The sequence below is a fragment of the Chenopodium album genome, chromosome 7, assembly GCF_948465745.1.
Source record: "Chenopodium album chromosome 7, dcCheAlbu1.1, whole genome shotgun sequence".
Lineage (NCBI taxonomy): Eukaryota > Viridiplantae > Streptophyta > Magnoliopsida > Caryophyllales > Amaranthaceae > Chenopodium > Chenopodium album.
The window spans coordinates 77,159,728-77,177,006 of NC_137840.1; the positions used below are offsets into that span (position 1 = coordinate 77,159,728).

The 17,279-nt window shown below is 31.6% G+C and overlaps 2 protein-coding genes across 2 annotated transcripts in view; both read right to left on the reverse strand.

Annotated features, from left to right (window-relative positions):
* LOC145639727 (protein NRT1/ PTR FAMILY 1.2-like) overlaps positions 1-17,279 on the reverse strand; it is a 43,283-nt gene that overhangs the window by 14,914 nt on the left and 11,090 nt on the right. The gene's annotated exons all lie outside the window — the stretch shown is intronic.
* On the reverse strand, positions 1,125-13,784 carry LOC145639726 (ABC transporter G family member 34-like). The gene is made up of 20 exons (XM_081691049.1): positions 13,588-13,784; positions 13,057-13,327; positions 8,916-9,036; positions 7,968-8,056; positions 7,547-7,631; positions 6,910-7,200; positions 6,718-6,808; positions 5,667-6,573; positions 5,387-5,547; positions 5,134-5,237; positions 4,715-4,880; positions 4,436-4,617; positions 4,014-4,346; positions 3,549-3,839; positions 3,388-3,471; positions 2,944-3,077; positions 2,630-2,857; positions 2,350-2,521; positions 1,973-2,227; positions 1,125-1,597 (listed from the first exon to the last, which is right to left on the reverse strand). Exons 1-20 carry the CDS (start codon positions 13,604-13,606, stop codon positions 1,325-1,327), a joined length of 4,257 nt encoding a protein of 1,418 aa, XP_081547175.1. The 5' UTR covers positions 13,607-13,784; the 3' UTR covers positions 1,125-1,324.

Genomic DNA, 17,279 nt, shown 5'->3' on the forward strand with positions numbered 1-17,279 from the left:
CATCAAATTTGGCAAGATCGAGCTCGGGCTGAGGTTTTTCAACTGTTTGGCAAGGATGAAATCCCAACTTTCCAAGGATTGAGCCATCTCAAAATAGTAAGTTCGTTATTCTCTAATCTTTCTATCTTCTTCTTAGAGATATTGATACTACCTCCGTTACATATTATTTTGCAACGATTAATGTTTTTTCCTCTCTACTGTTATTGAATAAAGGAGTAATGATAATGGTAGGGGCGACGAGTTTTATTAAATGACGATGAGGGTCCGATTGATTTGAATGTTTTTTAATTGACTCGAACCCACTTAAAAGAACACTAGATTTGTCAAATTACTAAATGCAAATATGTACATGCACCTCTTTGTTGCAGGTAACTATGATTGTAAACGAAACTCTTAGACTTTACACACCAGCTTATATGCTCTTACGCAAAGTTTACAAGGATACAAAGTTACAGGACGTGTTGATTCCAGCAGGAACAGAAATTCTTTTGCCATTGTGTATTATTCATCAAGATATAAATCTAAAGCAACCAAAGGCCAACCCATATATTTTCCCTTCAGTACCGGTCCTCGATTTTGCATCGGCCAAAACTTGTCCTTGTTAGAGGCCAAATTAACATTAGCTATGATTTTGCAACGTTTCTCTTTCGATGTCTCACCTACTTATATTCATGCACCTCATGGTACATTAACTGTAAGGCCTCAACATGGAGCCAACTTAATTTTAACCAAAATCTTGATTTGGAATAAATCCATCTTTGATCAATACAATGCATATGAGATAATGTATATGCACTAGCTCGCTCCTACCTATGATTGGATTTGATGGTCATATATAAAGGCTACATTTAATTTGCCTTATTTTAGTATCTCATTGCATATTTCAGATCATATCAGCAAAAATAAGTTTAGATTAAATTTTATTATTTTTAGATTTAACTTTATCGTTTTTATGGCTAGATATCTGATCTAGAATTCCTTCATTTGATATCTAGCCATAAAAACGATAAAGTTAAATCTAAACAATCAAATAATAAAAATAAGTTCAAAATTTCAAATCATGCAAATTAGTTAACCAAAAATAAAATTAACTGAACAAGGCCTAAATGGCTAATTCAATCACATAATACCTAATTTAATTCATCATTAATTGGCACTTGGTGATATTTATTCCATTTACATTTACGATTACAACACGATACTAAGTATACCCACATTTACATGTAAATCATTTTCTCCAAAATTATTAAATCAAGAATAATTAAGGAAAATTTTTGAATCCTTAATTCATCTCTTTTGAGAGTTCATGAACTTCATCCTTAATTCATCTCTTTTGAAATTTCATGAACTTCATGCCATAAGCAAATCCAAACACGAAGAAGAGGACCCAACCAAGATGTGCCACAACAATGTAAGGCAGGAATTCATAGTCATAACCAAAGTATTCTTTCAGGAAAACCTTAACGGATATGTTGTTGCTACCTCCTGGCACAAGAAGAGTAGATTCGATGTCGCCAACTTGTGATGTCACGAGACCATATAATGTCAAGGAAACTGGGGAAGCCCAGTAAAACCATCTCCACCAAATTGGTATTTGCTACAATGAAATCAAATGTAACGCTCTAAGTTAGAAATTAAGGTAAGTGCTGATCGAAGCTAAACACAATTAGCTAAACTCGGGTTTATTTAATACATACATGTTAACCTAATGCTTGTTGCCTAACATCTCCCTTAATAAGCTTAATAAACCAAGAATAAATGTGGATATAGGTCATGTATGTTGAGTCAATTTATAACATGTAACTTCAAGTGATTAACTATTCTTTGATGTAATATAATGTTGTAACAATGTAACATGATTATAAGAGATAAATTACATAAACTAGATGTTTAATTAAGTAAAAACAAAAAACATGATAGCTAGAATTGGTTAATTAGACATTTAATAGATAATAAGTAGGAAGTGACATACCGGTCTAGGAATCAAAAAACCAGCAAATATGTTCCAAAAGCCGAGGAAGAAATTCATTATAATGGCGGAAATTTGATGACCCGGTGAAAGAGAAACGAGCATCATTCCATATAGTGTGAAGTAAAGGAAGCACATTAAGATGAAGAAGTAGAAGTATAGGAATTTCTCGATGTTCCATTCAAATCCAATCATGCAATATAGGATAAGAGTGTAAACAAGAGTTTGTATCACATTGTAAATTGTCTCTATTGCAACCTGTATGATATGAAAACAAATCCGAATAAAAGTTAAATTACACTATCAACGTGCACTTACTTTCAAACCAGAGCAAGTATGGTTTTAAATTACTTTAACGTGATACACCTTTGTTACATTACCTGAGCAAACGTATAGGGTAGCGCCGAGTACATCCTTGCTGATTTTTCGCGATAAAATATTGTCCTTTCAGTAGCAACAACAGCTTGCACAGCAGAAGTGTTAGTACCTCCAAGGAATAGTACAGCCGAATACATGGCACCTAGGAGATTCATCAAGTCTTGCTCTTTAGATCTGTTCCATGACAACAAATACGCGTCATTAAACTAAAATAATCTTGGGATGGTACGGATACTTCATAATGTGATCAATAATAGTTAAGAAGAAGATAAATAAACTCACATTTTGCCTCCTTGATTCCAGAATAAAACACCAAAGACAAGGCCTATGAAAATAGTCATAGCAAATCGAGCAAGATTGTATTCTGAGTTCCTCCAATAAGACCAATATTGCTTCCAAAAACAAGCCTTAAATTGAACAAGGTATGGTTGAGAGTATTCGGTTGGGAAGTGGAGATCATTAGAATTCGGTGCAGGAGTGCTAAGCTCTCTAATCAATTCTTGGTTCCTCCTAACAAAATGTATTGTCTCTAGTTCTCATCATAAATTATTGAAATAATAGATATGCATATCTAGATATTTAAATTTGTAACTTACTGATAAAGCGAGGAGTTTGCATAATTATTTGCAAAATCAACCTCCAATTGAGACTCTACTTCAGGACTAGTGATATCAAGCACCCATGTTGCTGGATTATAACCGTCCTTGATATTTGGCACTCCGGGAATGGCCTACAATTGATTCATTCAATGATCATCTAGGCAAAAGGCGCATACATTTAAAAAAAATTAAAAACAAAAAACAGTACTCAAGCCATAGTCCATGAAAGTTCAAAGTTTGAAGACTATTGATAATGTTTTATGATTGGATTTCGTATGATGTCTATATTACTTAGCAGATAAAGAGATGGCACATAAGTACTTCGTTTTGTAATTGACATTTAACAAAAGATGTTAATGAATGGTCGAAGTTAGGCATTGAAGATTATATGAAACAGGGGAGTAGAGCTAAAACTATAAGTGCATCAAGTGAATAACATACTTCAAAGTACTTAATTAGCTCACAAGAGTTGTGACCAAGTGGTCCTGCATAGATTATATGCCCTCCCCTTTTCATCAATAAGAGCTGCAATAATAATATACAAGTTACATACATTATAAAAATTATTTATATGTAGAGAAAAAAGATATTTGAAGTAATACCTCATCGAAGGCCTCAAATATATTTATACTTGGCTGATGAATTGTGCAAACCACAGTCCGTCCAGTATCCACAGTATTTCTCACAGTGCGCATAACAATAGCCGCAGCTCTAGCATCAAGTCCGGATGTTGGTTCATCCATAAATATTATGGAAGGATTAGCAACTAACTCTACAGCTACTGTCAATCTTTTCCTTTGTTCTATTGAAAGGCCGTTCACCCCGGGAAGGCCAACTAGAGCATCCTTCAATGGCTTAAGCTCCACCAGATCCATTACTTCGTCAACAAACAGCTGTTATTGTTAAATTAAGTCATTTTTCATTGCATAGTTGATGAAAGGTAAGAAATTAAAGCTAACAATGTTTATTAAAATTAAATGTAAAACTACTTCCATAGTTAGTAAAGAACGGGATCTTTTATCTTTTAATGACAATGATTTAATGAAGTATGTGTAAAGGTAATAAACCTTTCTTGCTGTAGTGTCCACTTCTGCAGAAAGACGAAGCCAAGCCGAATATAAAAGGGATTCATAGACAGTAACGTGGGGTGAATGGATGTCATTTTGTTCACAATAACCACTGATCCGAGCAAAAGTTGCCTGATTTTTGGGGTACCCTGAGATCTTGATGCTTCCTTCAATATGGCCACCAGTTTTTCTTCCGGCGAGCACATCCATCAGTGTGGTCTTCCCCGCACCACTTACACCAACTAGTGCTGTCATAATCCCTGGTCTAAAAGCACCACTAACATCATTTAACAACTGAAGACGATCTTCATTGTAACCTTTGCCTTTCATTTCCTGTTGAAGATTATTAAGTCATCAATATAATTAATACTGGTACATCAACATTCAATAACCAAATGTTTTCAATTGAAATCCAAACTTACAGCAGACGTATCCACGTAGTAATTTACATGGTTGAATGTCAGTGAAAGAGGTTGAAAATGCAAAACCATTCCTCTTTTCGAAGCACCATTCTCGAAAGAGCTAGTATTACTCTTTACAAGAGTAACCTTCTTTTGGACCTCATCATCATCATCTAAGGGTATGATTCTAGAATGACTAATAGCTGAAGAAACATTGATATTAGTAAAGTTCAATAACAATATTATTATTATTATTGTACGTATTTTTGTAAGTCAAGAAAAATGAAATCAAGGACTTACGATTTAAGTATGTCAATGACAGTATGTAGAATAAGTTGAAGATGAGAAAAAATCCTAATAAAGCTCCTATACAAATCCAAAACCAATATTGTTGTTTAAAAAAGCCTCTCGAGGATAGTATGACTTTGCCAATTGTCTGTTCATTGATTCTTGAATCCATATTAGGCTGCGAATTAAAAACATGTATAGATTAATAAGTATATATATCATACATACGTACCACATGAAAGATTAGATTGGTCATTATTATAGGTGGTTCATTACAACTATTACCTCCGTTTCTAATTTTTGCAACAAATGAATTTTTTATGTCTCACAAATAATACCCCTTTATTACAAGTTTATAAGGTAGTCTCTGGAAAACAACATGATCATGAATGATTTATCAAGGAAAAGGAAGCAACAGAAAGTGCACTTACTGTGCTCCATCGTTTGTCAAGAAATTCATTGATAACTATAGCATTTTGTCCGTACATCATAGGCGAAAGGTAGTATGCCCATTTCATCCAAGGTGCAATGTCATCTGTAAAACACACACAATGTGAATTGCGGTAACAACAGATCATAACAAGTTCCCAATGCTAGGAAAATACGACGTAGAACATCCCATGAAGAATACGGAACTTGGAACGAAAGCAAAAAATTGAAAGCACGCATTGGTGAATTGATTACCTTTTGCAATAATGAATCCTCCTAGGACAAAAACAGACAGCAAGGTTAAGGTACAGATAGTACTAGCAATAACCATTGTCCTTCCAACGGCACCAAGCAAGCGAAAGAGGGACATTGCCATCAGATTTGTGCAGAAGAGTGCTAGCCAATGGCAAAAAAATCTGATAAAAATTGCACATAAACTTACTTTGGCTAAACACAACATAATTGATCATGGTTTTCATGATATAACAAAGCATGCATTTACGAAAAAAAAATTAAAAGCTCATGTCTACCTTACCTACTAATTGCTGGAGCAAAGCCAATTGTATAATAAGTGATGACAGTCCAAATAGTAGAATCAACGAATGACAGTGGTATTCGTAGGACACAAACAGGCAAGGCATAAGCCCAAGCAGGGTAGAAGAAAAGGTCCCTTTGTTTGTAAAAAACCGAAAGGCTAAGGACTGTCATAGGAAATTCAGCCATTCCATTAAACATCATATTCATGAGACTGAAAAATAAAGCTCCCAAGTATTTCCCTCCATCGGCCACTGTTTCATGATGCATTGTTGTCCTTAGAAACACCGTCATGGTAATCAATGACATGATTGTTAATTGAGTAGTTTTGAAGATGTACACAAAAGAATTCCTCTTCATCAACATCCACTCCCTTGCGAAACATGCCTTTAATAGTTTCCAACTGGAGGTACCATACAATTCTTTCGAAAGATCCGATTGCATTGCTTTAGACTTAGACTCATAAGGAATGCAAAGATCCGATGCTAGTCTCTGCCCAATTCGGTAAGATTTGAATGCTTGAGCAAACTCGTGAGCAGAAATAAATTTGTGTGAAGACTGGTTCTTAGGCGACCAGTATTGTGCTTGGTCTTTCTTTGAAGTAACCTCTAGCAAAAAGTCGACGACTTCTTTTCTTTCCGGGCACTTGAATCCCATGTAATCAAAAAACTCAAGAACATCTTCACACGAACCTTGGTAAACGATGTGACCTTCAATAAGAAGAATGATATCATCAAATAGGTCATACGTCTCAGGATTCGGTTGCAAAAGAGATATGATCATTGTTACATCCAACATGTGAACTATATCTCTTAAGTTCTTGCATATGCGAAAAGTAGTGGAGCTATCCAACCCGGTTGAAATTTCATCCATTAAGAACACTTTTGTTGGTCCAACCAACATTTCACCTACATTATAGTACAATCACCCAAATTAATCAAGCACTTTTGTAACATAAAATTTAGGAACATTCTTGATATCATAAAAATAAACGTAATTGAAGGTACACCCTGATATATATAAGTATTATATAGTTGAATGTGCATATATACCTAAGGTTAAACGCTTCTTCTCACCACCCGAGATACCCCTCCTCATCTCATCACCCACCATGGTATCCGCGCATATATCCAATCCTAGTAACTATTAATAGATAAAAGATGGTATTTAATTTAGTGTACTGAGATTTAAAAACTAAATAAGTTTTTTAAAAGTAAGCCTTTAGGCCAGTAAAGATTACAAACCTTGAGGACATAATCAGTAATTAGACCACTTTCTTGACCTGGAATCGCTATGGCCTTCATGAAGACGTCGATATCAAGATCAGGTGTGATCCCTGATTGCTTCTCTTGTCTTAACAGCTCTTCCAACAACTTATACCGAGTTCCAACCCCTAAACATCGTCCTGAAAAATCGAGTGTCTCCCTTACTGTCATTTCTCCAAAGTGAAGATCATGTTGACTGATATAAGCACTCGTTCTATGGGGACTTATTTCTGTCAACTCATGCCCATTGTAGGTTATCATTCCAGTTACCTGTTGACAGTAGTTTACATAGTATGTATAGGATAATGTTGTTACCAACATCCATAAATAAACAATTTTTAAAAAAATACAGAAATGAAGTTCCTAGCTAGGAATACACGACAGAATCACGCATTTGTAATAAATGTTTATTTTAGCTTCCACTTTTGTCTACTTGTGTATATACACACAGCTCTAAGGTTAAGATGTCAATTTCCTATGAACTTCATTTATCACATATCCATACCACACTTTATCAATTTATTAAGGGAGTTATTAAGAATAATATTACATATGAAATACTATAAAACTCAGTGACGTATTCATAAAAAGATTTCGGATTGAAAATTAAAAACACCTTAAGGTCTTCATCTAGCTTCCCTGCGAGTGCTTGTAGTAATGTAGTTTTTCCAGAGTCTGGAGGTCCCAAAAGCAATGTCATCCTAACATTTAAACATCAATGCACAATGAATTTAGTAACGAACATTAATATTTTTAATTATGTATGCATGGAAATAGTTTGATTTTTATGACTTATAATATACTATGCAACTTTGATTATTGTATTAACAAAATTTATGAAAAATTGATCTCTTAAATTAAACACTAAAATGAAAGACTAGGAAACTTATTTTGGTACACATTTGATTGATTTAGGCACATCTTACGATAGGTGTGCCAAAATCATTTCTCTATGTACATTCTATAACACGAGTGAGTATGTTTTCATGATACATTAACGAAAATAAACGAAGAAAGTATTCAAAACAGAGGTACACCTAGATGGTTTAACAATTCCACTGACATCTTGGAGTATCTTGATGGTCCTCTTCTTTGATGGGGTAAGTCGTATCAACCCAAGAATTGTCTGCCAATGTCGAAAAAAAAAAAAAAAAAAAAAAAACAGTTTTCTTACCAGCTAAACAATTCACAGAGTATGTCACAAATAATGTTTTTGATAGTTCGTTATTGGATTGACTGGTACAGGATCATTGCAACATTGGTTTATTTATGCTATTTTTAATGTGTCTATTGCACCAATATCAAAAACACATCAAACTTATTACTACAGTATAACTTTATAAGATATCAAGAGTCTATATTTTTTTTGTCTAATTCTCTTGCCAATGACAATTCTTGTTATGGCCTATGTCAAAAAAAAAAACACTAAAATAAATTAATGATTAAATATATAAATAAATTCTTGTCAATATGCCTTGATTTAAATTGGGAAAAAAAAAAAAAAAAAAAAAAAGTCCTGTCCCACATAAAATTAATATTGACCTTACTACACTCCCTAATAATTGTTTCTTCTTTGATTGCATATCCATGCAAATTGCCTTTAATTTGCCTTGCTCAAAAATGTCCATGTACTAATAATTATAATTAAAGTTTGGGATAAAGTGACAACTAATATCTACTTCCTTCGTTCTTTATTACTTGACCCGCTTTAACTTTTACACTATTCATTACCCCTCCTTTGACCGTCTTTTGTGAATAATATGTAAAGAAAAATATATTCATGTATGATCTTTTTGGATTCATCTCATTAAGTACTATCATAATATATAACTTTTATAATTTTTACTTATGGAGAATTTAAGTTATTGATCGTTAAAGTTTTGCATTGGCAAGCGTGATAAAAGAAACAGGTCAAGTAAAAAAACAGAGGAAGTATGTTGATTGAATCTAATGTCCTCTGACAAGACGACAATAAAAATTATTACCTCTAGAAAATTCATAGAAGAATTAAGCAAAGTGGGCAAGGCTCTGCTTCCTACACGTACTTCTCCTTCCACGGACAGATGCTCGTATCTCAATTGAATATTTGGAATTTTAATTGCAGCCCTATAAATATCAATAAGAATCCAGATCATTGTATAAATTGCATGACGTAAAAAAATCTATATATATATTAATTATTGAAAATTACAACAATTTTCCATAATTTTCACTATTATAAACTCTGGAATAATAAGTTAATGGTCAAAGATTACACGTATTAAAACCCGTAAGAAACTAAGTTCGTAGGTAATTAAACATTAACGCACCATAAATTAAAAGTATCAAAAAACATCACATTATTAGTACATTATGGTCACTTATTACTAGTAGAATAAACGTAATGGCAAGCGGTTCAAACCCCCTAATGGCAAGCGGTTTTGAACCGCATGGGCTTAGGGGGCTTGCCATTAGCCATTACTAGAGAAAGGGCAGCGGTTTTGGCGCCAAACCGCTGCCCATTATGGGTATAAAAAATAAAAATAAATAAAAATAAAATTTGGATTTTTTCCACATAAATTGATATATAAACCAAACATATATAAAAACATTAATATTTTTATTAATTATTTGTTGTAATATTACATTTACATTAAAAAAAATTAATTCAACTAATAAAATTAATACAAATAATATTCCTCAAAAAAAAAAAATACAAATAATAAAAATAAATAAAAAATAAATAAAATTAAAAACTCATGTTCCAGGACTTCCAGCCACGACCACCAACACCACCGTCCAACACCACCACCCACCACGACCACCAACACCACGACCACCAACACCACCGTCCAGCACCACCACCCACCACGACCCCCACGAGCAGCCACCACCATCAGAACCCCCAACTGACCCCCACCCACCAAACCCTCACCGAAACCCACAACCCCACCACGACCCCCCACCACCCCTCACCCACCAGAACCACCAACTAACCCCCACCACCAAAACCCTCACCGAAACCCACCAAAACCCTAACCCAAACCACAACCCCCACCCACACAACCAGATCCCCAACCAAACCACGACCAGACCCCACCCAAACCACGACCCCCCACCCACCACGACCGTACCCCCACCAAAGATAAATCTAAAATCAAAATTAACAAAAAAAAAAAAAAAAAAAAAAAAAAAACATCTAGCTCACCATGACCTCCACCCACCGCCATGAATTGAAAACGCCAATTTGGGCTTGAAATTAAGGCTTTAAAGGTCAAATTCGACCATAAAAACTCTAGATCTAGAGTTTTCTACTAGTGTATAAATCATTATTTGAAACAAACTTTTACGGAGTACAGTATTAAATTAGCCAATTCGTTCCTTCAAATCAATTGTCAATGTGATTTGTGAAGATTAATCCAAGTAGTTTTCCATGGAACCCAATCATAGATGCACTAAAGCGTTACTTTCCCTTTAAATTCCTATTGAATAAAGTTTTTTTTTTTTTGACAGGATTAAAGTTAATCCTACAAATTAGCAATAATAAAGCTATGGATGATGGTCCGTTGGTCCCAAACATTCCATTAATTCCAAGATGCCAACTCAAATAATGGAAAGATAATTTACTTAATCTTGTTCACTGTTAAATATCTTTCCATGATAGGATATATATATAAACCGGCCTTAGACTTCAATCAAAAGCTTACTTCAACTATCACTCTTCGTTGAGTTAGTCCTTTAACATGGTATCAAGAGCCATCGTGACATAAAAATCACAGGTTCAAATCTCATTCATTTCTTACTTTTTAGTGGGAATATTTAGCGTTGGGAATGAATGGGACCCATACCACATCCACATTTCAAGCCCAACGGGCTCTCATTTGAGGGGGCGTGATAAAGTATATAATCCGATCTAAGATTTCAACATCAGCTTAAGCTTTTGGTCACACAGAAAACCAATAAAAAAGAATAATGATGAAAAATACTACGTATAAAGCAGCCAATGGTGAAACAGCCAGAAAAATATTTCGTACGGAATGTGTGGTTTGTTATTATAAACTATAGATTTTTTTTTGTTGAGTTGTTAATATAAGCCACTCATCTCTTAATTACTCCCAAGTATGACAGTTACCTACGACCCTACCCTTAATTATATACAGGTGAGGCTACTCAATCTCAACTTCTCAAGTCTCACTCTATTCCGTGAAAAACTGAAAATCTTCCTATTAAGTACTCCACTTGATCATATTTTCATTTAATTTAACATACGAAGTACGTTTTAAAGTATTAAAATCTTTAATTACATTTTAGTAAAAAAAAAATTCATATAAAAATTTGATATTTTTAAAGTATTCATCGATGGAATTAAACAAACTCCATTTTCCCTAATCTTTTTCTTATACTTGTATATTAGAAAGAATTTAGAAGATTTTCTTAAGTTGTTAATATTGTCTAAATTTCAAATGAGAATAACATGTAAGATATAATAGAGTATTATTTACGTGGTTAAATTTTTCTAATTTTAATGCTTAATAATCTTTTCCCCAAGTGTATTGTAAGGGCCTGTTCCGATTGATTGAACTCAGCTGAACTGAACTGAACTGAACTTATTAATTAGTGATTTTTAACTACGGATTAGTGATCTTTGATTATTTATTATTATACATATGTGTATATACAAATTTACATATTATTATTATTATTATTAATATTATTATTATTATTATTAATTATTGATGATTATTATTATTATTATTATTACTATTATTATTATTATTATTATTATTATTATTTATTGATTATTATTATTATTATTGTTATTATTATTATTATTATTATTATTATTTATTGATTATTATTATTATTATTATTTATTGATTATTATTATTAGTATTATTATTTCAATTATTATTGTTATTATTATTATTATTTATTGATGATTATTATTATTATTATTATTATTATTATTATTATTATTATTTATTACTTATTGATTATTATTATTATTGTTAATATTATTATTATTATTATTATTATTATTATTATTATTATTATTATTATTATTATTATTATTATTGTCGTCGTCGTCGTAATAAGAGCTTAAAAGAATGAAATTTGGCTTTATATCATTAGCAATATCATTAGACGTAAATTAAGAGCTGAACTGAACTGAACTGAATTTCAACTGGCTTTATATCATTAGCAATATCATTAGACGTAAATTAAGAGCTGAACTGAACTGAACTGAACTGAATTTCAACGGAAGAGAACATGCCCTAAGTTTTGTGATCAATGTGAGTGATTCACATTGATTTAAAAAATAAATAAATAAAAATTTAATCACTTTATTGCCATATACGCATGGTTTCAACTTTCAACGTGAATTTGCTTTTTTTTTTTTTTTAAAAAAAAAAAAATTATGAGAAAAGTATAATGAACATTTTAACTTTTTAAGGGTCTGTGGTGTTTTCTTTCTTTTAAAAAAAATCTTGTAACTATAAACAAGTAAAATTGTCTGCGAGGTTTTCTTTAATCAAATTGCTTTGGTACTGATAATTTTTTATAATATGTAATCGAAAATACTACGTATTAATGATCAAGTGATCAACGATGTACATTGACAAAAATGCACTTATGTCTTTTTCATTAAAAATTCTAATGTAGTTTTATGACTTTTGATTACCACAATTTTTTTAAAATGGACGGTTGAGATTGTTTGTTTTTTTATTTATCTTTAGTTAGTAATTTTAATTAAAAATTATTTTTTAAATTATTTTATATATTTTTTAATTTCTAAAATTTCAAAAATATTAAAAAATAATTCCTGGCAGATAAAAATATATTTAAAATAATTAAAAAATTATTTTTAATTAAAATTATTAATTAAAAATAAATAAAAATAAATAAATAATCTCAACGGTCCATTTTAAAAAATTGTGGTAGTCAAAAGTCATAAGACTACATTAAAATCATCTCTTTTTCATGTTTATGAGTATAAGCACGAGGTGTAAATAATAAGGAATGTTGTTATATGGAGTATTAGAAATTGGAACATTCTTTTAAGGAACAACCCAAAATAGAATACGAGGCAAATAAATTCATTGGACAAAGCGAGTAATAAAAATATGTAGTAAAACAAAAACTCACCGATCAATTCTATCTCTGAGTTTTCTGAGGAAATTCTCAGTATCTTCTTGAATACCTTTGAGGAGAGATTCAATCAAAACTTTTTTCTCTTGCTTCCCCAACTTTTGAAGATCAATCTCCTTAATATCAACTTTCCCATCATCAATCACTAGCCTCAACAACCCTTTTCTTATGCTTGTATAAGTAGGCAGCCGCTGTAAAGCAGCCCACCTCCGCTCCACCTCCTCCTCCACCGCCCCGGCCTCTTTCTCCGTCGTATCATTCATACTATCTACATCACAACCATTATCATCACAATAGTTGGAAAACGATATGCATAACCCTTGTCAGCAAAGATATACTGAAAAGGTTAAAAATATTTAAATCATTTGATATACCATCTCTGTTTCACATTATTTGTAACGATTTGACATAAAGTGTGAGTAGAAAATGTCTAATAATTGTAAATTATATAAAATGGAGGTGGTAGAAAAATAAAAACTCAAATTGACAACCAGCAAATGAACAACTTGTATCAACACAATAACGTACCTGGATGGGTTACTCTCATATACAAGTACTTCGTACTTCGTTAGCTAAAATGTTTTTTTTTTTTTTTTCTTTTTTGTTTGTTTGGAAATATCGAAAGAAAAGTTAATATTGATGGTGTGCGGTGCCCAGCATTTATATAGTGACTTGGTGAGAAGAAGCGGCAAAACATGTCCAACGTCTATTAAAAAGCAAACTTAATATGCACCAAAAAAAAAAAAAAAAACCAAAGTTTGGGTCCATGGGAATATGGGATTATTCGGTTAGGAGTATAGGGGTTACTCTGTTATGGCTATACGGGTTACTTTGTTAGTAGAATATAGTAGTATAGGGGTTATTGTGTCAGTGTTATAGGACTTAGTTTGTTATTTAAAGGTTGTTCAATAAGTATAATAAGTAATAAGGGGTTATTTTATCAGTATAATACATGTTACTTAACCATTATTATAGAGATTAATCTATTCTTTTTACAAGCGGGCAAACGGAGTAGTCAGCCGCACTGAACACGCACTAGCAAATTAATTCAATTTCTATAAAGAAGCAAACTTAGTTGCCAAAAAAAGGAAAAAAAAAAAAAACAAATAAAGTTTGGATCCACACTTAATATTACTTCATCCGTTTTTAATACTTGCAACACTTTCCTAAAATGTAAATGTCACAATACTTACAACACATTATGATTGGAATTTTTTTTTTTTAAATAAAATAAAATAAAAAAATAAATAAATAACTAACTAAATAAATAAATAAATTACCCTTATTTTAACCTCATGACTCACTTAAGTATACTACGAGTGTTAACAACCTCTCAACCCCATTATTTTAAGTGTTTTAAATTATGTGAAATCCACTTTTCTTAAATATCGTAAAAAAGTGTGTTGTTAATATTAAAAAAAAGGAGGAAGTACTACAGTATGAACCAATTGCTACTCCGTATAACTCCGTTTTTTTTTTTTTTTTTTTTTTTTTTGAATCTACACTTGTTATTTTCGTCCATTTTTTAAAAGCTACACTTCCTCTTTTGGAAACCTTTACAATTTAATAATATATCTTTATCCACTAATAGTCCCCACTCACTTTTTTTTTTGAATAAAGATTGGTTCATAAATAAAAAATCATACGACATCTACAAAGAGATTTAAATTTAATAAATACATGACAATTGAATCAAATAAAAGCTTCCTTTCAGCAGAGCTACGATCGTTGTTGCAAATCGTACATTCTTTATACCCTCTTTTATATCGCTGTGATTTACAGCCTTTTTCGACAAGGGGGTCTATCGATCTGTTGTAGTCGTGAAGAAAATTTTCGTCTGATTCATCTGATTGTAATCGAAGGATTAACCTCTTTTTCGATCCCGCATATATCTTTACCCATGAAACAACTTGTCTCATACTAAACTCAAAAAACAAAAACAAAACTAGAACAAAGCCCAACATAGGGCACTTTCTACGCTCAAACCCACTATAGGGGTACTTACTACCTTCAAAAAGTGTAGATTTATTGAATTTAATAACAAAAACATAAAAAAAAAAAAAAAAAAAAAAACTAAAGGAAAAGGGTCAGAAATAGTCAAATTTCCAGAGAAATTTGACTATTTTCGCCCTATGAAACACTTTTTTTTGAAAACCCTAGAGAGAAAAAATAGAGAGGAGACGGCTAGATTTTTGGTCCCCACTCACTCTTACAGTCTTATTTTATCATTTTTCACTCCTGCAATGGTCCCCACTTCCTCTCACACCGTTTTATTTTTCAATAAAATAATAACCCGGTATCTTTTTCTTACAATTTTTTATTACTTTATCCACTCTAGTAACATCTTATTTTATTAAACACATCTTATTTTATTACACCTCTTAAAACTGCGTACAATCCCAACTCTAGCTTTAAAAAAAAAACGGAGGGAGTAATAAAAGAAACTTAGTTGCCAAAAATACGAGTAGAATTTTAAAAAGCAAAGTTTGGATCCAAATTTAATACAAGTACAATATGGCCCAATTGCAATCCGTCATACCCATTGAACACATGGTTAACTAAAGCAGCATCATTAAAGTCCATTTTTGCAAGGAAAAGCAAACCAATGTCTCGTATTCGTAACTGTAATACCAAGCTTTCGAATATCTTTGTATGTTAGGCCTTAGAGGAGTTACAGCCTAGTGGTAGAACATATTGGGAAAATAAATTAGTGTGTAATAATTTTCATATTAATATTAAGAGAATAACACATCTTTAATTCTTTATGATTTAATCCTATCTTCTTCTCTTCTTTTAAAAAGTATTAGAAAATACTTATTAATAGTGTGAGGACAATTATATCATTAAAATATTTGTTTACCTATATGTCCATATTAATATGTTGTTAATTGCATTTAAGTTTTTCCTCGTGTGATTTGTTAGTTTAACTCTTATGAATAATGTTTGGACAATTATATCCTCTAATATGTTTATTTGCTTATTTGCCTTCATTAACGTTAATTGCTTTTTTTTTTTTTTTTTTAAAAAAAAAAAAAAAAAACTTTAAAGAATATTGTGTGGATATTTATAACTCTAAAAATATGTATTTACATATTTTCCCTCATTATGTTGTCAACAACTGAAAGAGCTCTCAGGAATTGGCTAACTATGACGCGCGCATCGTATGCGCAAAATAAGATATACTTCCTCCGTTCTGTTAATATTGCAACAAGGAGGAAATTACGCATCCCGAAACACGTTTTATATGCTAAATATATATAATTGTGTAAGAGTAAAAATTATAAAAAGTTGATATTGTGAAAGTATTTTATGAGACGAATCCAACAAGATCCCACTTGACTATATTTTGTTTAACGTATAACTCATATTATATGGTCAAACAAGAGTGATGAATAGTGCAAAAAGTCCATTGTTGCAATATTAATAGAACGGAGGAAGTAGTAATTAGTAACATATTCCCACCAGTCCACTCCTTGGAAAATTGTTAAACAAATTACTACCTCCGTTTCATACTTTTTGCAACTTTGGAATATTTTATATCTCACAAATAATACCCCAAACTTGCAAAAAATATGAAATGGAGGTAGTATTATATGTGGCTAGCCACATGATGTAAACATTTCACATATAATTAATTAATTAAGTAAAGGGGGTTACTAGGTTACAACAATTGTCAAATGGGGTTACCTTAACGGATAAGGGGTTATCATTAATATCATAATGGGAAAATAGGGTTACTTTTATAAATAAGTGCAGTTTTTTTATAGTAAAAATAAAATAAGGGGAGTTACTCGGGGTTACTTATTTTTTAATTTTTTCAAACAAAAATTTTAGGGATTAGTTGTCTAATATACCCAATTACCCAACCCAAAAATATTTAATGAAAATTGAGTGAGGATACTAAAGTAACTGTAGATGAACACTATAGCCTTCTCGATGGGCTCATATAATAGAGATATGACTCTCCTATTTCACTCTCTAGATATATATAACCCATTTTCTCTTTACTTTTTCACTTTCAAACTTTATTCACCATTTTGTGCATGATGAGAATTTATCTTATAATTTTCAATTTTGATTTATTTTTACTCATTCTATTACATAATTATCGCAACACTTTAACTGACACAAATGTCAATCCATAACTTTGACTAACACACAAGGCAATACATAATTTTGACCATTAATGTTTATAATTATATATTATTAAGAAGTATAAA

Bases quoted from the DNA above. Each gene is read 5' to 3' on its own strand.
- LOC145639726 (XM_081691049.1), bottom strand. The intron at 8,057-8,915 runs GTAATAATTTTT...CGACATTGGCAG, and splicing joins CTTCTATGAATTTTCTAGAG to ACAATTCTTGGGTTGATACG. The intron at 3,840-4,013 runs GTTTATTACCTT...TAACAATAACAG, and splicing joins TGGACACTACAGCAAGAAAG to CTGTTTGTTGACGAAGTAAT.